Source organism: Balaenoptera musculus, chromosome 20 (assembly GCF_009873245.2).
Source record: "Balaenoptera musculus isolate JJ_BM4_2016_0621 chromosome 20, mBalMus1.pri.v3, whole genome shotgun sequence".
Taxonomy (NCBI): domain Eukaryota; kingdom Metazoa; phylum Chordata; class Mammalia; order Artiodactyla; family Balaenopteridae; genus Balaenoptera; species Balaenoptera musculus.
The window spans coordinates 59,707,353-59,727,338 of NC_045804.1; the positions used below are offsets into that span (position 1 = coordinate 59,707,353).

General features: G+C 35.6%; 1 protein-coding gene across 1 annotated transcript in view; it reads right to left on the reverse strand.

Moving 5' to 3' along the window:
• The window catches only part of DMXL2 (Dmx like 2), a 148,755-nt gene that overhangs the window by 30,065 nt on the left and 98,704 nt on the right, over window positions 1-19,986 (reverse strand). The window contains exons 20-23 of the mRNA XM_036838187.1: window positions 16,449-16,618; window positions 11,178-11,275; window positions 10,571-10,736; window positions 8,971-9,247 (exon numbers count right to left, since the gene is read on the reverse strand). Coding sequence (XP_036694082.1) covers window positions 8,971-9,247; window positions 10,571-10,736; window positions 11,178-11,275; window positions 16,449-16,618 — 711 coding nt within the window. The remainder of the gene's footprint in view (window positions 1-8,970; window positions 9,248-10,570; window positions 10,737-11,177; window positions 11,276-16,448; window positions 16,619-19,986) is intronic.

Sequence of the window (19,986 nt, forward strand, 5' to 3'; positions counted from 1 at the left end):
CCTTTTTTGTGAGTGTATATATGTATGCTTCTGGGTGAGATTTTGTCTGTATAGCTTTGCTTTCACCATTAGTCCTAGGGTTAGGTCCGTCCATTTTTTTTTTTTTTTACTTAAAAAAATTTTTTTTTCCTAATATATGTTTTCTTAATAATTTTTTCCGTATTTTCTATTTTTAGAAATTAAAAAAATTTTAATAAGCTTTTTCATATTTTTTATTTTAAAAAATTAAAATTTTTTTTCTTAATAAATTTTTTCTTAAAATTTTTTTATTTTTTCTATAAAAAATTAATAAATCTATTTTTAAAAATTAAAAAAAAATTTTTTTCTGAATACATTTACTCTTAATAATTTTTTTTCTTATTTTTTATTATAATAGCTTTATTTTATTTTATTTTATCCTCTTTCTTTCCTTCTATTTTTTTCTCCCTTATATTCTGAGCTGTGTGGATGAAAGGCTCTTGGTGCTCCAGCCAGGCATCAGGGCTGTGCCTCTGAGGTGGGAGAGCCAACTTCAGGACACTGGTCCACAAGAGACCTACCAGCTCCACGTAATACCAAACGGCAAAAATCTCTCAGAGATCTCCATCTCGACATCAAGAACCAGCTTCACTCAATGACCAGCAAGCTACAGTGCCGAACACCCTATGCCAAACAACTAGCAAGACAGGAACACAGCCCCATCCATTAGCAGGGAGGCTGCCTAAAATCATAAGGCCACAGACACCCCAAAACACACCACCAGATGTGGACGTGCCCACCAGAAAGACAAGATTCAACCTCATCCACCAGAACATAGGCAATAGTCCCCTCCACCAGGAAGCCTACACAACCCACTGAACCAACCTTACCCACTGGGGACAGATACTAAAAACAACGGGAACTACGAACCTGCAGCCTGTGAAAAGGAGACCCCAAACACAGTAAGATAAGCAAAATGAGACGACAGAAAAACACACAGCAGATGAAGGAGCAGGGTCAAAACACACCAGACCTAACAAATGAAGAGGAAATAGGTAGTCTACCTGAAAAAGAATTCAGAATAATGATAGTAAGGATGATCCAAAATCTTGGAAACAGAATCGACAAAATGCAAGAAACATTTAACAAGGACATAGAAGAACTAAAGAGGAACCAAGCAACGATGAAAAACACAATAAATGAAATTAAAAATACTCTAGATGGGATCAATAGCAGAATAACTGGGGCAGAAGAAAGGATAAGTGACCTGGAAGATAAAATGGTGGAAATAACTACTGCAGAGCAGGATAAAGAAAAAAGAATGAAAAGAACTGAGGACAGTCTCAGAGACCTCTGGGACAACATTAAACGCACCAACATTCGAATTATAGGGGTCCCAGAAGAAGAAGAGAAAAAGAAAGGGACTGAGAAAATATTTGAAGAGATTATAGTTGAAAACTTCCCTAATATGGGAAAGGAAATAGTTAATCAAGTCCAGGAAGCACAGAGAGTCCCATACAGGATAAACCCAAGGAGAAACACGCCAAGACACATATTAATCAAACTGTCAAAAATTAAATATAAAGAAAACATATTAAAAGCAGCAAGGGAAAAACAACAAATAACACACAAGGGAATCCCCATAAGGTTAACATCTGATCTTTCAGCAGAAACTCTGCAAGCCAGAAGGGAGTGGCAGGATATACTTAAAGTGATGAAGGAGAAAACCTACAACCAAGATTACTCTACCCAGCAAGGATCTCATTCAGATGTGATGGAGAAATTAAAACCTTTACAGACAAGCAAAAGCTGAGAGAGTTCAGCACCACCAAACCAGCTTTACAACAGATGCTAAAGGAACTTCTCTAGGCAAGAAACACAAGAGAAGGAAAACACCTACAATAACAAACCCAAAACATTTAAGAAAATGGGAATAGGAACATACATATCGATAATTACCTTGAATGTAAATGGATTAAATGCTCCCACCAAAAGACACAGACTGGCTGAATGGATACAAAAACAAGACCCATATATATGCTGCCTACAAGAGACCCACTTCAGACCTAGAGACACATACAGACTGAAAGTGAGGGGATGGAAAAAGATATTCCATGCAAATGGAAATCAAAAGAAAGCTGGAGTAGCAATTCTCATGTCAGACAAAATAGACTTTAAAATAAAGAATATTATAAGAGACAAAGAAGGACACTATATAATGATCAAGGGATCGATCCAAGAGGGAGGTATAACAATTGTAAATATTTATGCATCCAACATAGGAGCACCTCAATACATAAGGCAAATACTAACAGCCATAAAAGGGGAAATCGACAGCAACACAATCATAGTAGGGGACTTTAACACCCCACTTTCACCAATGGACAGATCATCCAAAATGAAAATAAATAAGGAAACATATTTAAAAAAAAAAAAAAAAAAGGAAACATAGCTGTAAATGATACATTAAACAAGATGGACTTAATTGATATTTATAGGACATTCCACCCAAAAACAACAGAATACACATTTTTCTCAAGTGCGCATGGAACATTCTCCAGGATAGATCATATCTTGGGTCACAAATCAAGCCTTGGTAAATTTAAGAAAATTGAAATCGTATCAAGTATCTTTTCCGACCACAACGCTATGAAACTAGATATCAATTACAGGAAAAGATGTGTAAAAAATACAAACACATGGAGGCTACACAATACACTACTTAATAACGAAGTGATCACTGAAGAAATCAAAGGGGAAATCAAAAAATACCTAGAAACAAATGACAATGGAGATACGACGACCCAAAACCTATGGGACGCAGCAAAAGCAGTGCTAAGAGGGAAGTTTATAGCAATACAAGCCTACCTCAAGAAACAGGAAACATCTCGAATAAACAACCTAACCTTGCACCTAAAGCAATTAGAGAAAGAAGAACAAAAAAACCCCAAAGCTAGCAGAAGGAAAGAAATCATAAAGATCAGGTCAGAAATAAATGAAAAAGAAATGAAGGAAACAATAGCAAAAATCAATAAAACTAAAAGCTGGTTCTTTGAGAAGATAAACAAAATTGATAAACCATTAGCCAGACTCATCAAGAGAAAAAGGGAGAAGACTCAAATCAATAGAATTAGAAATGAAAATGGAGAAGTAACCACTGACACTGCAGAAATACAAAAGATCATGAGAGATTACTACAAGCAACTCTACGCCAATAAAATGGACAACCTGGAAGAAATGGACAGATTCTTAGAAATGCACAAACTGCTGAGACTGAACCAGGAAGAAATAGAAAATATGAAGAGACCAATCACAAGCACTGAAATTGAAACTGTGATTAAAAACCTTCCAACAAACAAAAGCCCAGGACCAGATGGCTTCACAGGTGAATTCTATCAAACATTTAGAGAAGAGTTAACACCTATCCTTCTCAAACTCTTCCAAAATATTGCAGAGGGAGGAACACTCCCAAACTCATTCTACGAGGCCACCATCACCCTGATACCAAAACCAGACAAAGATGTCACAAAGAAAGAAAACTACAGGCCAATATCACTGATGAACATAGATGCAAAAATCCTCAACAAAATACTAGCAAACAGAATCCAACAGCACATTAAAAGGATCATACACCATGATCAAGTGGGGTTTATCCCAGGAATGCAAGGATTCTTCAATATACGCAAATCAATCAATGTGATACACCATATTAACAAATTGAAGGAGAAAAACCATATGATCATCTCAATAGATGCAGAGAAAGCTTTCGACAAAATTCAACACCCATTTATGATAAAAGGCCTGCAGAAAGTAGGCATAGAGGGAACTTTCCTCAACATAATAAAGGCCATATATGACAAACCCACAGCCAACATCGTCCTCAATGGTGAAAAACTGAAACCATTTCCACTAAGATCAGGAACAAGACAAGGTTGCCCACTCTCACCACTATTATTCAACATAGTTTTGGAAGTGTTAGCCACAGCAATCAGAGAAGACAAAGAAATAAAAGGAATCCAAATCGGAAAAGAAGAAGTAAAGCTGTCACTGTTTGCAGATGACATGATACTATACATAGAGAATCCTAAAGATGCTACCAGAAAACTCCTAGAGCTAATCAATGAATTTGGTAAAGTAGCAGGACACAAAATTAATGCACAGAAATCTCTTGCATTTCTATACACTAATGACGAAAAATCTGAAAGTGAAATTAAGAAAACACTCCCGTTTACCATTGCAACAAAAAGAATAAAATATCTAGGAATAAACCTACCTAAGGGGACAAAAGACCTGTATGCAGAAAATTATAAGACACTGATGAAAGAAATTAAAGATGATACAAATAGATGGAAAGATATACCATGTTCCTGGATTGGAAGAATCAACATTGTGAAAATGACTCTACTACCCAAAGCAATCTACAGATTCAATGCAATCCCTATCAAACTACCACTGGCATTTTTCACAGAACTAGAACAAAAAATTTCACAATTTGTATGGAAACACAAAAGACCCCGAATAGCCAAAGCAATCTTGAGAACGAAAAATGGAGCTGGGGGAATCAGGCTCCCTGACTTCAGACTATAATACAAAGCTACAGTAATCAAGACAGTTTGGTACTGGCACAAAAACAGAAATATAGATCAATGGAACAGGATAGAAAGCCCAGAGATAAACCCACGCACATATGGTCACCTTATCTTTGATAAAGGAGGCAAGCATATACAGTGGAGAAAAGACAGCCTCTTCAATAAGTGGTGCTGGGAAAATTGGACAGATACATGTAAAAGTATGAAATTAGAACACTCCCTGACACCATGCACAAAAATAAACTCAAAATGGATTAAAGACCTAAGTGGAAGGGCAGACACTATCAAACTCTTAGAGGAAAACATAGGCAGAACACTCTATGACATACATCACAGCAAGATTCTTTTTGACCCAGCTCCCAGAGAAATGGAAATAAGAACACAAATAAACAAATGGGACCTAATGAAACTTGAAAGCTTTTGCACAGCAAAGGAAACCATAAACAAGACCAAAAGACAACCATCAGAATGGGAGAAAATATTTGCAAATGAAGCAACTGACAGAGGATTAATCTCCAAGATTTACAAGCAGCTCATGCAGCTCAATAACAAAAAAACGAACAACCCAATCCAAAAATGGGCAGAAGACCTAAATAGACATTTCTCCAAAGAAGATATACAGATGGCCTACAGACACATGAAAGAATGCTCAACATCATTAATCATTAGAGAAATGCAAATCAAAACTACAATGAGATATCATCTCACACCGGTCAGAATGGCCATCATCAAAAAATCCAGAAACAATAAATGCTGGAGAGGGTGTGGAGGAAAGGGAACTCTTTTGCACTGTTGGTGGGAATGTAAATTGATACAGCCACTATGGAGAACAGCATGGAGGTTCCTGAAAAAACTACAAATAAAACTACCATACGATCCAGCAATCCCACTACTGGGCATATACCCTGAGAAAACCATAGTTCAAAAAGAGTCATGTACCAAAATGTTCATTGCAGCTCTATTTACAATAGCCAGGACATGGAAGCAACCTAAATGTCCATCGACAGATGAATGGATAAAGAAGATGTGGCACATATATACAATGGAATATTACTCAGCCATAAAAAGAAATGAAATGGAGGTATTTGTAATGAGGTGGATGGAGTTAGAGTCTGTCATACAGAGTGAAGTAAGTCAGAAAGAGAAAAACAAATACAGTATGCTAACACATATATACGGAATCTAAGGAAAAAAAAAAAAAAAAGGCCATGAAGAACCTAGTGGCAAGACGGGAATAAAGACACAGACCTACTAGAGAATGGACTTGAGGATATGGGGAGGGGGTGGGGTGAGATGTGACAGGGTGAGAGAGTGTCATGGACATATATACACTACCAAATGTAAAATAGATAGCTAGTGGGAAGCAGCCGCATAGCACAGGGAGATCAGCTCGGTGCTTTGTGACCACCTAGAGGGGTGGGATGGGGAGGGTGGGAGGGAGGCAGATGCAAGAGGGAAGAGATATGGGAACATATTGTATATGTATAACTGATTAACTTTGTTATAAAGCAGAAGCTAACACACCATTGTAAGGCAATTATACTTCAATAAAGATGTTTAAAAAAAAAAAAAAAAAGAATATTATCAGTTTACAAACACTAATGAAATAAGGGATGTGGGCAGCAGTCATTGATAGCTGTTAATTCCTCAAAAAGCAAAATAAGCTAACATTATGAGTTCCCTGGTGGAAGTACTCCACCCAACTATGAAATATTTCTGCCAAAAAATCTGATAAAGGCCTCTAAAATCTTAATTACCAACTTATAGGAAATACAGAGAACACAGGGGGAAAAAACATTAAGTGAAACATCAGGGACACAACCAGCAAAATCCAAAACTCAAGAAACTACAGGACAAACAATCCGACTTCTTTAACAAATAAACTGCGGGAGGGGGAGAGGGGTAACTAAATATGGATCAAAACAGACATAAGAGGCACCTCAGCCAACCACAATATATAGGCATCATTTGGATCTTGATTCAAACAAATCAACTGTATAAGATTTTATGAGAGAACCAGGGAAATATGAACACACTGAGTATTTAATTACTAATAAAATTGGTATGTGTTACAACAATGACGTGTTATTGTTTTTTAAAGAGTCCTTATTTTTTAGAGATGCATGTTGCAATATTCACAGATGAAATGATCTGTTGGGTTTGCTTCAAAATGAATCTATACAGTATTCAGAATGGGAGGGTGTGGAAAGGATGGGAATATATATATATATGACACGAGGTTGGTTATGAGTTGATAACTACTGAAACTGGATGATAGGGTCACAGACTTTCATTATATCATTCACTCTTTTATGCATACATAACAATTTCCCCAGTAACAACCTTTTAAAAGTTAACCTGGAAAACATTAAAAAATAAACAGAATCTTCCTTCTGTAAAAATGTGTATATTTTATTAAAATTACCTGGGTAGCTCAGATATTTATTTTTCTTCTAAAGGTTTTATTTCCTTTCCTTTAAAAAAATTTTAAAATATTTACAGTAGTCCCTCCTTATCTGCAGTTTTGCTTTCCATGGATTCAGTTACCTGAGGTCAACTGAGGTCCAAAAATATTAAATGGAAAATTTCAGAAAAAAACAATTCATACGTTTTAAATTGCGAGTGGTTCTGAGTAGCATGACAAAAATCTCGCTCCATCCTGTCCAGAGTATTCCACCCATTAGTCCTTTAGTAGCCACCTGGATTATCAGATCCACTGTCATGGTACCACAGTGCTTGTGTTCAACTCACCCTCATTTTATAATACTTAATAACGGCCCCAAGTGCAAGAGTAGTGATGCTGGCAGTTCATCTATGCCAAAGAGAAGCCGTAAGCACTTCCTTTAAGTGAAAATTTGAAAGTTCTCTATTTAATAAGGAAAGTAAAAAATTTGTAAGCTGAGGGTACTAAGATCTATGGTCAGAATGAATCTTCTGTCCATGAAACTGTGGAGCAGGAAAAAGAAACTCATGCTAGTTTTTCTGTCACACCTCAAACTGCAAAAGTTATGGGCACAGTGCATGGTAAGTGCTTAGTTAAGATGGAAAAGGCAATAAATTTGTATGATAAGATTCTGAGTGAGAGAAACCACATCTTTCATTACAGTATATTGTTATAATTGTTCTATTTTATTTTATTATTAGTCACTGTTGTTAATCCCTTACTGTGCCTAATTTATAAATTAAACTTTATCATATATATATATTAAAAAAACATAGTTTATATAGGACTTGGTACTATCCACAATTTCAGTCATCCACTGGGAGTCTTGGAACATAATCCCTGTGGATAAGGGGGGACTACTGTATTAAAATATTATATTTCTTTTTTGTAAAGAAGAAAGTAAAAATTGAGCCTGAATCTCTTTATTCATGTAAGCTCTTTTAGTGTTTAAAAATAATATGTAATAAAAATAAAAGGCTAATAAATAAATAAAAAAATAAAAGTAGCTATAAAATTAAAAAAAAAAAAAAGATGTTCTTTAAAAAAATAAAAAATAAAAAAAAATAAATAAAAGGCTAGAAAATTATAACTATGGAAAGTACAAAATGAAAAGTAAAAGCTTGTATCTCCCCACTCTTACTCCCAAAAGATAACCAGTGCCGGTAGTTTCTTGTGATCTGTTCCAAAAAAACAAAAAATGGAGAGGGAGTGGGAACCAGACACAGTATGTGTGTGCACACACGTGTGTATATGAACGACATATACACATAAAGTGCAACAAGAACCATATTGTTCTATATCTTACTTTTTCACTTAATAATACAGCACATATTAACACATCACTCTACCCCATTTTTAATAGCACACTGTTTCTATAGTATGGATATATTATAATTTATTTAACTATTCTATTGATGAATACTTAAAATGTTCCATTTTTAAAATTATTGCAAACAATGCTGCTAGATACCTTCCTAATGCTTTTAAAAATCTAAATTATTTGGGATAACTAAGAGTAAAGAAAGTTTGCTACACAAGAATAAAGTTTTTGTAGGCCCATACACTAAACCAATATGTGTAACAGCCAAAATTTACACTTTTTTAGAAAACCGGCTATTATGATACATGGAAAGACCTGTGTAATGTGGAAACATTCTGTATGCTTCAGTCTAATATATATGAAATTAGAATAGTATGGTAATCTTATATGCCTTGATATATAGCTATGAGAGTAAAAATGTGTGTGAAGTCTTCTTTTACTACTCAAATTATGATAACAAAATGCTAGATTCAATTATAGATAGTAAGTGACTAAACCTTTAGCCACACAAGAAATTTTGATACTAATTTCTCAAAGTTGAAAAGTAAATCTGGTAATGATCGGTTTTGTGTGTGTGGGGGTGTGTGTGTGTGTGTATTATCTAAGTGAACATCAGTTCAGAAACTGTCTTCTTTTAAAAAAGAAAAAGAGAAATCCACAAAATGTTCTACCTTGATGTTCATCATCCTCCTTTGGTGTTTGTTCCAATAACGTGTCCAAGGCTCGGGCATAATCTTTCATTACCCAGTAGGCAAGACTGCGTAAGAAAGGATCAGGATGTAATCTTTTGCAATCGAATCCTGAGGCATCCTTTTGGCAACCCAAAATCTTCTGATTTAGGATGGATAGATAAGTGGATGAAGTCTCAAAATCAGATTCATATAAACGGGCAATTACCATGGCTAGCTGGATATCTTCCATTTTTTCAAGACATACCTATAAATTTAAATAGTAAGAAATACTTATTTAATGATAATTATTTAGAGATATGAAATATCCCACTGATATCCTGAAGTTATCCACTATTTATATTCTCACAGTGGAGGGAAGAGGTCCAGAGGTTGAGACAGTGAAGGGTAGTTAAATACTTGCTTGAAAGGAGATTAAGGAATAGCAGGAAGATTAAGAAACTAGAACTTAGTAGCTTCCAGCCTAGAAAGATCATTTATAAAAAATGCATAAAACGAAGTATATCAACACCATCTCAGATCAATTCAAATAACATTCATCTTTAAATTAAATACCACTTATGACATCTGAATTTATATACACCAGTTCCTCTTAATTTCCAAATACATTTCCATATAAACATAATTATTACTATTTTAAAAGAATCTTCTACTTACATAGCAAATAACTTAAGAAATAAAGCCACATACTCTATTCTTACTCTCTCTGAGTTTATATTCTAAAGTAGCTACTCATCTGAGAATCTGAGGTCATTCAGGCAACATGAGCATCTCTCACTCAATCAACATTTCTCTTCTTTGCCTGAGTATCTTCTAGGCTAAGCTTCCCATTTCAAAATTATAAATATTTGTTACTTTAAAAAATCATACATCTGAGATAATTTTGAAAATATGACTAATTCTAAACATAAAGTACTTTCACTTTGTTGGATGTTTCCTATTTTTTCTATGATGTATTATTTCCGATTATGTTTTTCCTTCACCTGTTTGGATTATTCATGATAATAATAGGCATCCTAAAAGGAATATCTCATAAACAAACAGAAATATTTGTAATTACTCTCTTAATCAGCTACCAAGATTGTGTATCAAAAAATGCGAAGTTTTACCTCTTCCCATTCACCTTCCAATATCTGAGACTACATTTTAAAACAGTATAAACTGCAATCTCAGTTCCTTATCTATGAATTTCATTTAGAAGAAAAAGAACGTAAAATATCTGCCTGTCTACACGAAGTAAGGAGATTGTGACCTATACGTACTTAAATAGTTCAGAATCACAAGATGGTCAGGAAAAAGATATTCATAAACCATTTTTTCCATACACTTATACTTGAAATACATATACTTATCTTGAAATGCAATATTCTCATATAAAATTTTTATGTTTCTACATGTATTTATTTATTATTCCATTATCATTGTGCCACTATTGAAGTTAGTAATCTCTGTAGTTAGTCTCTACCCTCTATCCTTACAAACATATGACCAAACATTACAGTCTCCTCCATGATCTTCCCAGGTTTTCAAGCTCTTACAGGTAATTCATAGCATGTTTTCTTAGTTATACCTCAATGGCATCTTTCAATGAACCAGCTAACAAGAAAAAAGCAGCAGATTGTTCAAAGCGTTGTTTTCCAAGTAAAGAGAAAGCGTTTTTCAAAGCGGCTTTACGCCATCTATCTTCATTAAAGTTGTGGCTGAAAAATGTTGTCATTTTTTCATCGTGCTGTGACCTAGGAACCAGAGCACAAACATCAGTGGTTGAACCATATTTAAAATAGTTTTAATCCTTTACAGAATATATGAAAATAGAAAATGAAAACCTCAAACATCCATCTAAAAGAAGAACAATAACAACTTTAGTGGTAGGTATTTGTTATTAAGCTTCTCTTCATTTCTTCTAATAAGGAGAAAACTCAAAATACCTTATGTATACATGAATAGGAAGCAAGTGCACTCTTTACTTTCCAAAGTGCTTTTATCAACTTATTTTTAACAGTATCCCACTCTTTAGGTTAAGTTCAAATGATATTCTGCCTATTTGTTTTGCAGATAAAGGAATCAAGGCACAAAAAAGGAAACTGATTTATCTAAGTACTTTCAAAAGCATTATGTTTCTGAGTCACAGCACAATCTTCATTCCATTAAACCATATAAGGGTTGAGGAAATTTACCTAAACAAACCCCACACTACTGCTTTCTTCTTCATTGAAAGGTAGAATAATGCAGCATCCAAGGCATCATTGTTCCTTTGAAAAGAAGCTTTGGCAACCTAAACAGTCAATAAAAAATTATACTGAATTAACTAGTTGATAAACAAATTACAACAATTAATGCTGCCCTACTACTTCCATGGCTGACAGAAACTATGCAGATTGGAAGAGCTATTCCAGCCACAATTGCCAGTAGCTTATAATACATGCTCCTAGAAACAACCCTTTGTATACCAGTAATTACAATAAAAATAATAACAGCAACTAGTATTTACTGACTAGTTACCATGTACTAGACACCTTTCACTTATCTTACTGAATCACCATGATCCAAGAGGTACTATTATTATGCCCATTTTACACATGAGGCGACTGAGACACAAAGAGGTTAACTGAATTGCCTAAGGTCACACAGTAAGTAAGGGGTGTAAAAGGGATTAGAACCCAGGTAGTAATAAAACTGTCTAACATAGGAAACAATAAAGAATGCAGAATATTTGATAGGTGAGACCTTTTCTTTTCCTTTTTTTTTTTCTGGCCGCGCTGCACAGATTGCAGGAAGTTAGTTCCCCAACCAGGAATCGAAACTGGGCCCCCAGCAGTGGAAGCACAGAGTCCTAACCATGGACCACCAGGGAATTCCCAGTGAGAACTTTTCTCGAAAATTAGACATATTAAATTTCTTAATGTTTTGTGAAAGTTAAAATGCTGACTTCTAGGGTACGTATATGTGATTTCACAATTTAAAGCTCTCTCAACTAATACTGATACAGACAACTGTAAATAAATATCAATTATACTCACACACATGCATACACACACATTTTTAAAAATACAGACAAAAGTAAATGTTTTAGTTTTTTTTCTTTAAACATAATTTTCCAGTATTTTCTTTTTTTTTTAATTTATTTATTCACTTATTTATTTTTGACTGTGTTGGGTCTTCGTTTCTGTGCGAGGGCTTTCTCTAGTTGCGGCAAGCGGGGGCCACTCTTCATCGCGGTGCGCGGGCCTCTCACTGTCGCGGCCTCTCTTATTGCGGGGCACAGGCTCCAGACGCGCAGGCTCAGTAGTTGTGGCTCATGGGTCTAGTTGCTCAGAGGCATGTGGGATCTTCCCAGACCAGGGCTCGAACCCGTGTCCCCTGCATTGGCAGGCAGATTCTTAACCACTGCGCCACCAGGGAAGCCCTCCAGTATTTTTCAATCAAATTCTGACAGTTCTGAAGGACTGACACATTCTTTCTGGCATGTAATTAAAATACAGGTGGTTGAAGCTCCATTATTTTGAAGGGCTTTCAAATTTTAGGTCTTAGAAATTCCATGTGAAAAAGCCTTAATGAATACATAATTCCCCTTGTACCATAACTGATAACCTCCTTTGAGCCATATGACCAAAGTTGCTGAATTTATAAAGAACCAATCAACTCAATGTAAGTTTAAAAATTATTAAGCCAGTAACATTGTTGTACATAATCATATGGTTTTGAATACAGTACCATACAGACCACATATTTCTCAAAGATACTGATATAACCTCTGCAAATAACTAAGTTGAGAGGCATAACGATAAAAAACAATGGATGTTTTATTAATGAACACTGACTGATGGTAGAGCAGGAAGCTACCAAGGCATGGTAAAGAGGGGGAAAGACACCTAAAATCACATCACAAAAACGCTTTTATTCCTCTTCCCCTTTTTCAGTATTTTCTCTGCCTTCAATCATTTAGCTTAGTACTTCAATGTTTAATAATTTTTATAAGAATTTTTATTCATCTTCAGCTAATGAGTTTTTGGACTGGCCAAGAAGTTCCTTTGGTTTTTAAGTAAAAATAAAATATGCATCTTTCATTTTCACCAAGAACTTTATTGAACAACGTATTCACCATTTTGTTCCACTACCTTCTGCCAGTTTTCAAGCAACTTCATAATTCCATCTTCCCAAAACTTTTTACCTTTTTGAGCAAAGAACTGTTCCAGGTGCCTTTTACAGTCTTCCAGGGAATGGAAATTTCTTCCATTAAGAGAACTTTGTAAAGACCAAAATACACGGAAATCTGAAGGTGCAATGTCTGATGAATACAGCAGATCAATCAGAATTTCCCAGCCAAGCGGTAACAGTTTTTGCCTGGTCATCAAAGAAACATGTGGTCTTACGTTATCCTGATGGAAGATTATGTGTTTTCTGTTGACTAATTCCGGATGCTTTTTGTCAAGTGCTGCTTTCAGTTGGTCAAATTGGGAGCAGTACTAGTTGGGATTAATCGTTTGGTTTTCCAGAAGGACCTCATCATAGAGGACTCCCTTCCAATCCCACCATATACATAACATCACCTTCCTTGGATGAAGACCGGCCTTTGGTGTGGTTGGTGGTGGTTCATTTCGCCTGCCCCATGATCTCTTCTGTTCCACATTATTGTACAGTATCCACTTTTCATTACCCATCACAATTTGTTTTAGAAACGGAACGTTTTTGGTACCTTTCAGTAGAGAATTGCATGAGGAAGTACAGTCAGGAAGGTTGTTTTTGGCTTAACTTACGTGGAACCCAAACATCAAAGCAATTAACATAACCAAGCTGGTGCAAATGATTTTCAACGCTTGATTTGGACATTTTGAGAATGCCGGCTATCTCCCGCGTGGTATAACGTTGACTGTTTTCAGTTAATGTCTCGATTTGATCCCTATCAACTTCAATTGGTCTACCCGACCGTGGACCATCGTCCAGCTTCTCGAGAAATCTCCAGCACAAAACTTCGCAAACCACTTTTGACATGTTTGATCAGTCACAACGCCTTCTCCATACACTGCACAAATCTTCTTTTGCGTTTCAGTTGTGTTTTTACCTTTCTTGAAATAATAAATCATAATATGCCAAAAGTGTTGCTTTTTTCCTTCTATTTTCAATATTAAAATGGCTACACAAAAATTCACCAATTTTGATAAGTTTTTTTTTAAATGCGTGCTGACATGACAGCTGTCACAACACAATCTAAAAATTTCTTTCGAATGAAGTTGAAGACAACTAAGTGCTACTAGAGCCATCCTACAGAAAAAAACGAATGAACCTTTTGGCCAACCCAATATAACATATATCTCAAGGGAAAAAAATTTTACGTATCCTTTTGATTTAATTTTCAGAGATAAGTTACTTGTGGAAATAAATCATATGTATATATCAGAAATACTCAATTATAATGACACAACACACTGATGACAAGAAACTGAAGAGACTTTGTAGGCAACATCTGAACATTTCAGATAAAATATGTCCTCCTCTTTTTCCATTGCTTTGGGATATGAAAAAAATTTAATGGGGACTTCCTGGTGGTCCAGTGGTTAGGACTCGGTGCTTTCACTGCTGAGAGCAAAGGTTCAATCCCTGGTCTGGGAACTAACTTAAGATCCCACAAGCCGTGTGGCGTAGCCAAAAAAAAAAAAAAAAAAAATTAACGTAGATACTGTGTAATTTATGTGCTATAACAATTAATTTCCCTGTACATCAGAAACTACATCTCTTGGTTGGTATGACAACAAATTCCTTCTTACATCTGCCTATCTTGAGAAGAGAAATACTTATATCTTATTGGCAGCCTTACATGTAGCAGGAAAATGACAGTTTTACACTTACATTTCAAACTGTGATGTGAGGACCATGAACACCAGAATCACAGGATGCTAATTCAGATGAAGATGCCACAGCCCTACCACCTCCAACCTACTAAATGAAAACTTCCGAGAGTGGAAGTGAGGGATGTGTGTTTCAAACAAGTTTGCCAGGTGATTCTTCAAACACTAAAATTTAGAAACTACTACTGTAGAGGAATAAATTCCTCTTGGGAGAAATGAATTCATACTCCACAAATGTAGTATCATTAATTGTACTTCTGAGAATTTCAATGGACTCCTAAAAGTAAACAAAATAATGACAATCCCACTCTCCTAATCACGACAGAGTAGAAAGGGCACAGACTAAATCTAACACTTTTAAATGATGGGAGTTTGGGCTGGTTACCCAACCTCTCTGAGTCGTAGTTCTATCAGGTGGAAAATCAAGATGGTAACATGCAGCTGATGAGAAGATTATATGAAATAATTTATGAAAAGCAACTAGAACCAAACCTGGTACACAAAAGGTGCTCAATAACGATTAGTTTCTGCAACACTGAAAGAATTTTCAGCTCCTACTAAAAAAACTTTAACAATTTTTTTTCTACTAGAAAACTGATTCCAAAAACCCATTTTAAAATTTATAGCATGAGGGGACCTCCCTGTTGGCGCAGTGGTTAAGAATCCGCCTGCCAATGCAGGGGACACAGGTTCAATCCCTTGTCCAGGAAAATCCCACATGCTGCAGAGCAACTAAGCCCATGGGCCACAACTACTGAGCCCACGTGCCACAACTACTGAAGCCCTAGCGCCTAGAGCCCGTGCTCTGCAACAAGAGAAGCTGCCGCAATGAGAAGCCCGCGCACCGCAACAAAGAGTAGCCCTCGCTTGCTGCAGCTGGAGAAAGCCCGCACACAGCAACCAAGACCCAATGTAGCCAAAAAAAAATTAATTAAATAAGTTAAAAAAGAAATTTATAGTATGTGTCATTTGCTGCCATAGATATGTTCTTCAAGTGCACACAAATCAAAATTTGTTGAATGGTATTTTAAATGTGCACAGGAAGTTTGGTATTTATTAACCTAGCCATGCAGAGAATCTTTTATATAAAAAGAACGATTTGGGACTTCCCTGGCGGTCCAGTGGTTAAGACTCCACGCTTCTGTGCTTCCACTGCAGGGGGTGCGGGTTCCATCCTGGTTGGGGAACTATGATCCCGCAAGCCATGCAGTGCAGCATGCATAAATAAATAAATAAATAAATAAATAAATAAATAAATAAATGAATGAATGAATAAATAGAACTTTTTTTTCTATGTAATGTACATAACTGACATACAGTTTGTATTTTCTTAAACTAGGATGCACCTCAACTGACAGCAGAAAATATTCCTGTTCCATAAATATTACATACTTAGTATATATGGCAAAAGACAATTGATATACTGCTTGGACATTTTATAAAGGTCAAGTTTCAGTTTTAAAGGTCCAAAAATTTTTATTTAAGAAGTTCTCAAGATCTCAAGATGTACATACTAATCCCTCACCACAGGTTTTCTGGAAGATAATATCTTTTATGCTTTAAGAAAAGACTTAACTTCAAAATCCAATGAAGTAAAGTTACCTTTTCAATGCATCTTCGAAGAGTGTTAATATTCCTGACCCACCAACCTATTCCCATAGCTCTTAACTCAGACCACTGAGGGTCCCCTCTCTGAATTGCTGGAATCATATTAATCAGCTCTTCCTCAGCCTCAGAATGAAAAGCCCAGGCAAAATGGCAAGTAGACACACCTAAATTAGAAATACAAAATAATAAGTTTCAGAACTATATCAAAACAAAAACAAAACCAATTTTTTACATAATCATGTATTTATTCATTCTGGAAACAATTTTCAAGCTGAAAAAAAGTATCAAAAGATTTCATCATTCAGGATTTTATAGTATAAGCTTCTACATACAAGATCACTGACAGGATACACAAAACCAAAATCTTTCTGAAACGTATTCACTGCAAGAATAGAGACAGTAAAACTTAATTGCTGGAAAGAAAGATATTTGAATATCAAGCCATTCATATGTACGTACACACACCAAACCGATCAAGAGTAAAAGCTCTGGTCAAGTCAAAATATGTTGGTCCATGTACGTGGATGTTGTTTCACAGTGCCACTTGCTTGCAGACCATACCCTTCAGTACTGGACATGGAAAACTGCCCCATTCATCCCTCCGGCCAAGGAGCTACATATCACTTCAAAGCAAGCTTTACACTTGATGAGAGTTCTGGGGAAGAATAGTCAGGAGGCACATTCCTCTGCCTTTGGTGCCTCAGTTAAAAAGAGTTTAAAGCGGCCTAATTACTGATGGCATATGGCAAACACTTTTATGCCCTGGTAAAAGACTGACAGGGATCTAGGCTGTATTTAGAGGCAACAAATAGGGTTTAGTGACACCCTCAGTGAGTTTGTTAACAGTTGAACAACTGATAACACTTTACTCCACTTAGAGCAGGTGAAGAAGAAACATGAGAGAAGTGAACCAAGGAGTGATGTTAGATAGTGGGAATGCTACTGGGAAGAACCCCAAGGATCCCAGGAAAGAAGCCAGGCTAGTCGAATCAGCCATCTATTAGAATCCCTTTGGAAACAAAGAAATGCCTGAGGTCAATGACGGTCTGATAGTCACATTACAACACAGGACTCCCAACACTGTAAGGCTATCAATATTACCACATATAATTTTTTTCATTAACAACTACTATATAGATTTCCCATATAGTTTAAAGCTTTTCTAACAATTACTGCTTCCCAACAGTTCCTTTGGAAAGTATTAAAAAAACTATTAGGACCATTTTAAATAATAATCTTAAGTCTTTGAAATTCCTCATTGCTAACATTTATATACAACTGTGTTTGAAATCATATCACAAAATCAATGCAACAAGCCTTAACTGTCACTATAAATTTAGGGGGAAAATGGACAAAACTTAAAAACATCAATTTGTATTTTTTTCAGAACCTAAAAAGCAGATTAATTCTCTATTTAAATCTGTCTGATTCAAGAAATAATCACTGAATGAAATAACTATAAAAAAACTGACACTTTGCTTTAGAAACTGCTATTATAAGGCAATGCAAAATGCACACTTTTGCTGATATAAAAATTTTAATATAAAATAACAATATAAAGTATATTCTATACCCTTAAATGAAATTTGATTGATTACATTTTTGGTATGACTAAAAGGAAACAAAAATACACACAGGCATGTCAGAGGAATCTGGTTCAGAAAGAAGATTAAGAGAGCAGTAACTCTATTTGGAAATCTAACTACTAGAAGTGAAAAAAGGTATTAGGAAGAAAAAAACCAGGGGCACCAGTAGGCACTTATTTTTATTTGCCTACCAATGGCAGGCTATTCTTTGCAATATATCTCTGTTCTTCTTAGCTTGTGTACTAGCTAAAGTTTTTCCCCGGACCATCACCTACAATAGCAGTCACTTTTCTCATCTCCAATGTTTTAACTGTATCAAAGGGAAAATGGAATTTGACAAAGCTTTAGAAATTTGGGTGTTTTAGGTCCCCCTAGGCAATGTACACAATTGTCATTAAGTGATTCAGTACCATATGATCATCATTTAAAACTAAAATTTTAAATTTTAAAACTAAAATTTGAGATACCATTTTTTAAACCTATTCCAAATGGCATAAATTGTTTTAAATGATTAATATCAAGTGTTGCAATGAGTTGAGTTTTGGCATCATCAAACACTGGTTCTGGGAATGTAAATGAGCATGGTCTTTCTGAAAGTCACAATACTTATCAAGAGTTAAGAATTTTCAAGCCCTTTGATTCAGTAATTTCACTACTAGAAAACAAACATGAGGAAGTAATCAGATATATACATAAATATTTATATGCAAGGTTATAAGGTCATTCATTAACAGTGATAATTCAAATAGGAAAAAACCAGCAAAATTTGTATTTTTAGAAAAAAATAAAGGACTATATAGACGAATTATAGTTTAAAAACACAACAGAATATGATATATGTTTAGAATCATATTTTCAAAGAACATTTATTGAGGGTAAAGGGTAAAGGGTAAGTACTGTGGGTAAGAGTAACAAACTATAAAGCCTGGTATTCCAGGTCCTACAGTACTAAAGCATATTTTATGGGGTTGTATCCAGGATGCTGGTTTCAAAAGGAACACAGCCCACGGCACTGGAATTCTCTATTAACAAATAGCCCTATATCTTGGCAGGTCACTTTAAACTCTATAGTTTTGAGTTTTTTTTTTTTTTTTTAAATTGAGGTTGATCTGAGTTGGAGAGAAACTTGAGGCTGTGTTTTCTTTTTTTTTTTTTAAACAAATTTTTTTTTTAATTTTTATTTATTTGTTTCTTTATTTATGGCTTGTGTTGGGTCTTTGTTTCTGTGCGAGGGCTTTCTCTAGTTGCGGCAAGCGGGGGCCACTCTTCATTGCGGTGCGCGGGCCTCTCACTATCGTGGCCTCTCTTGTTGCAGAGCACAGGCTCCAGACGCGCAGGCTCAGTAGTTGTGGCTCACGGGCCCAGCCGCTCCGCGGCACGTGGGATCCTCCCAGACCAGGGCTCGAACCCATGTCCCCTGCATTGGCAGGCAGATTCTCAACCACTGCGCCACCAGGGAAGCCCAGTTTTGATTTTTTAATCTATTAAGTTAGGGGGCTGATATAAACCTATATATCGCAAATCAGGGTATGTGGCAATGTGCTAGAAGTATACAAATCTACTGGATTACTATACGGCAGATATTCCTGAAACATCAGCTTTACTTGTAAGTAAATAACTTAGAACATAATGCTTATATTAAAATAAACACAAATAATAATGCATAGGACAAAATTTACATAATTTTTAAAGAAAAGGTATCAGGCATCATAGAAATTACAGGGCCACTGTAGGTTACAACCTCAGGCATACCAAGTTTACTTAAACTACTATGACTTTAGTGACTGAAGTCTGAGAAACTGAGACAGATGAGCAAAAGTCACAGAATACAGCTGAAAAATAACATAGAAAAAAGGTAAGTGGGTACCTTATCTTCCTGTGACAGGAAGATCTTAAGGCTAGTGATAGGTATGCATATGTTGACTTACTAATGCTTATACACAAAT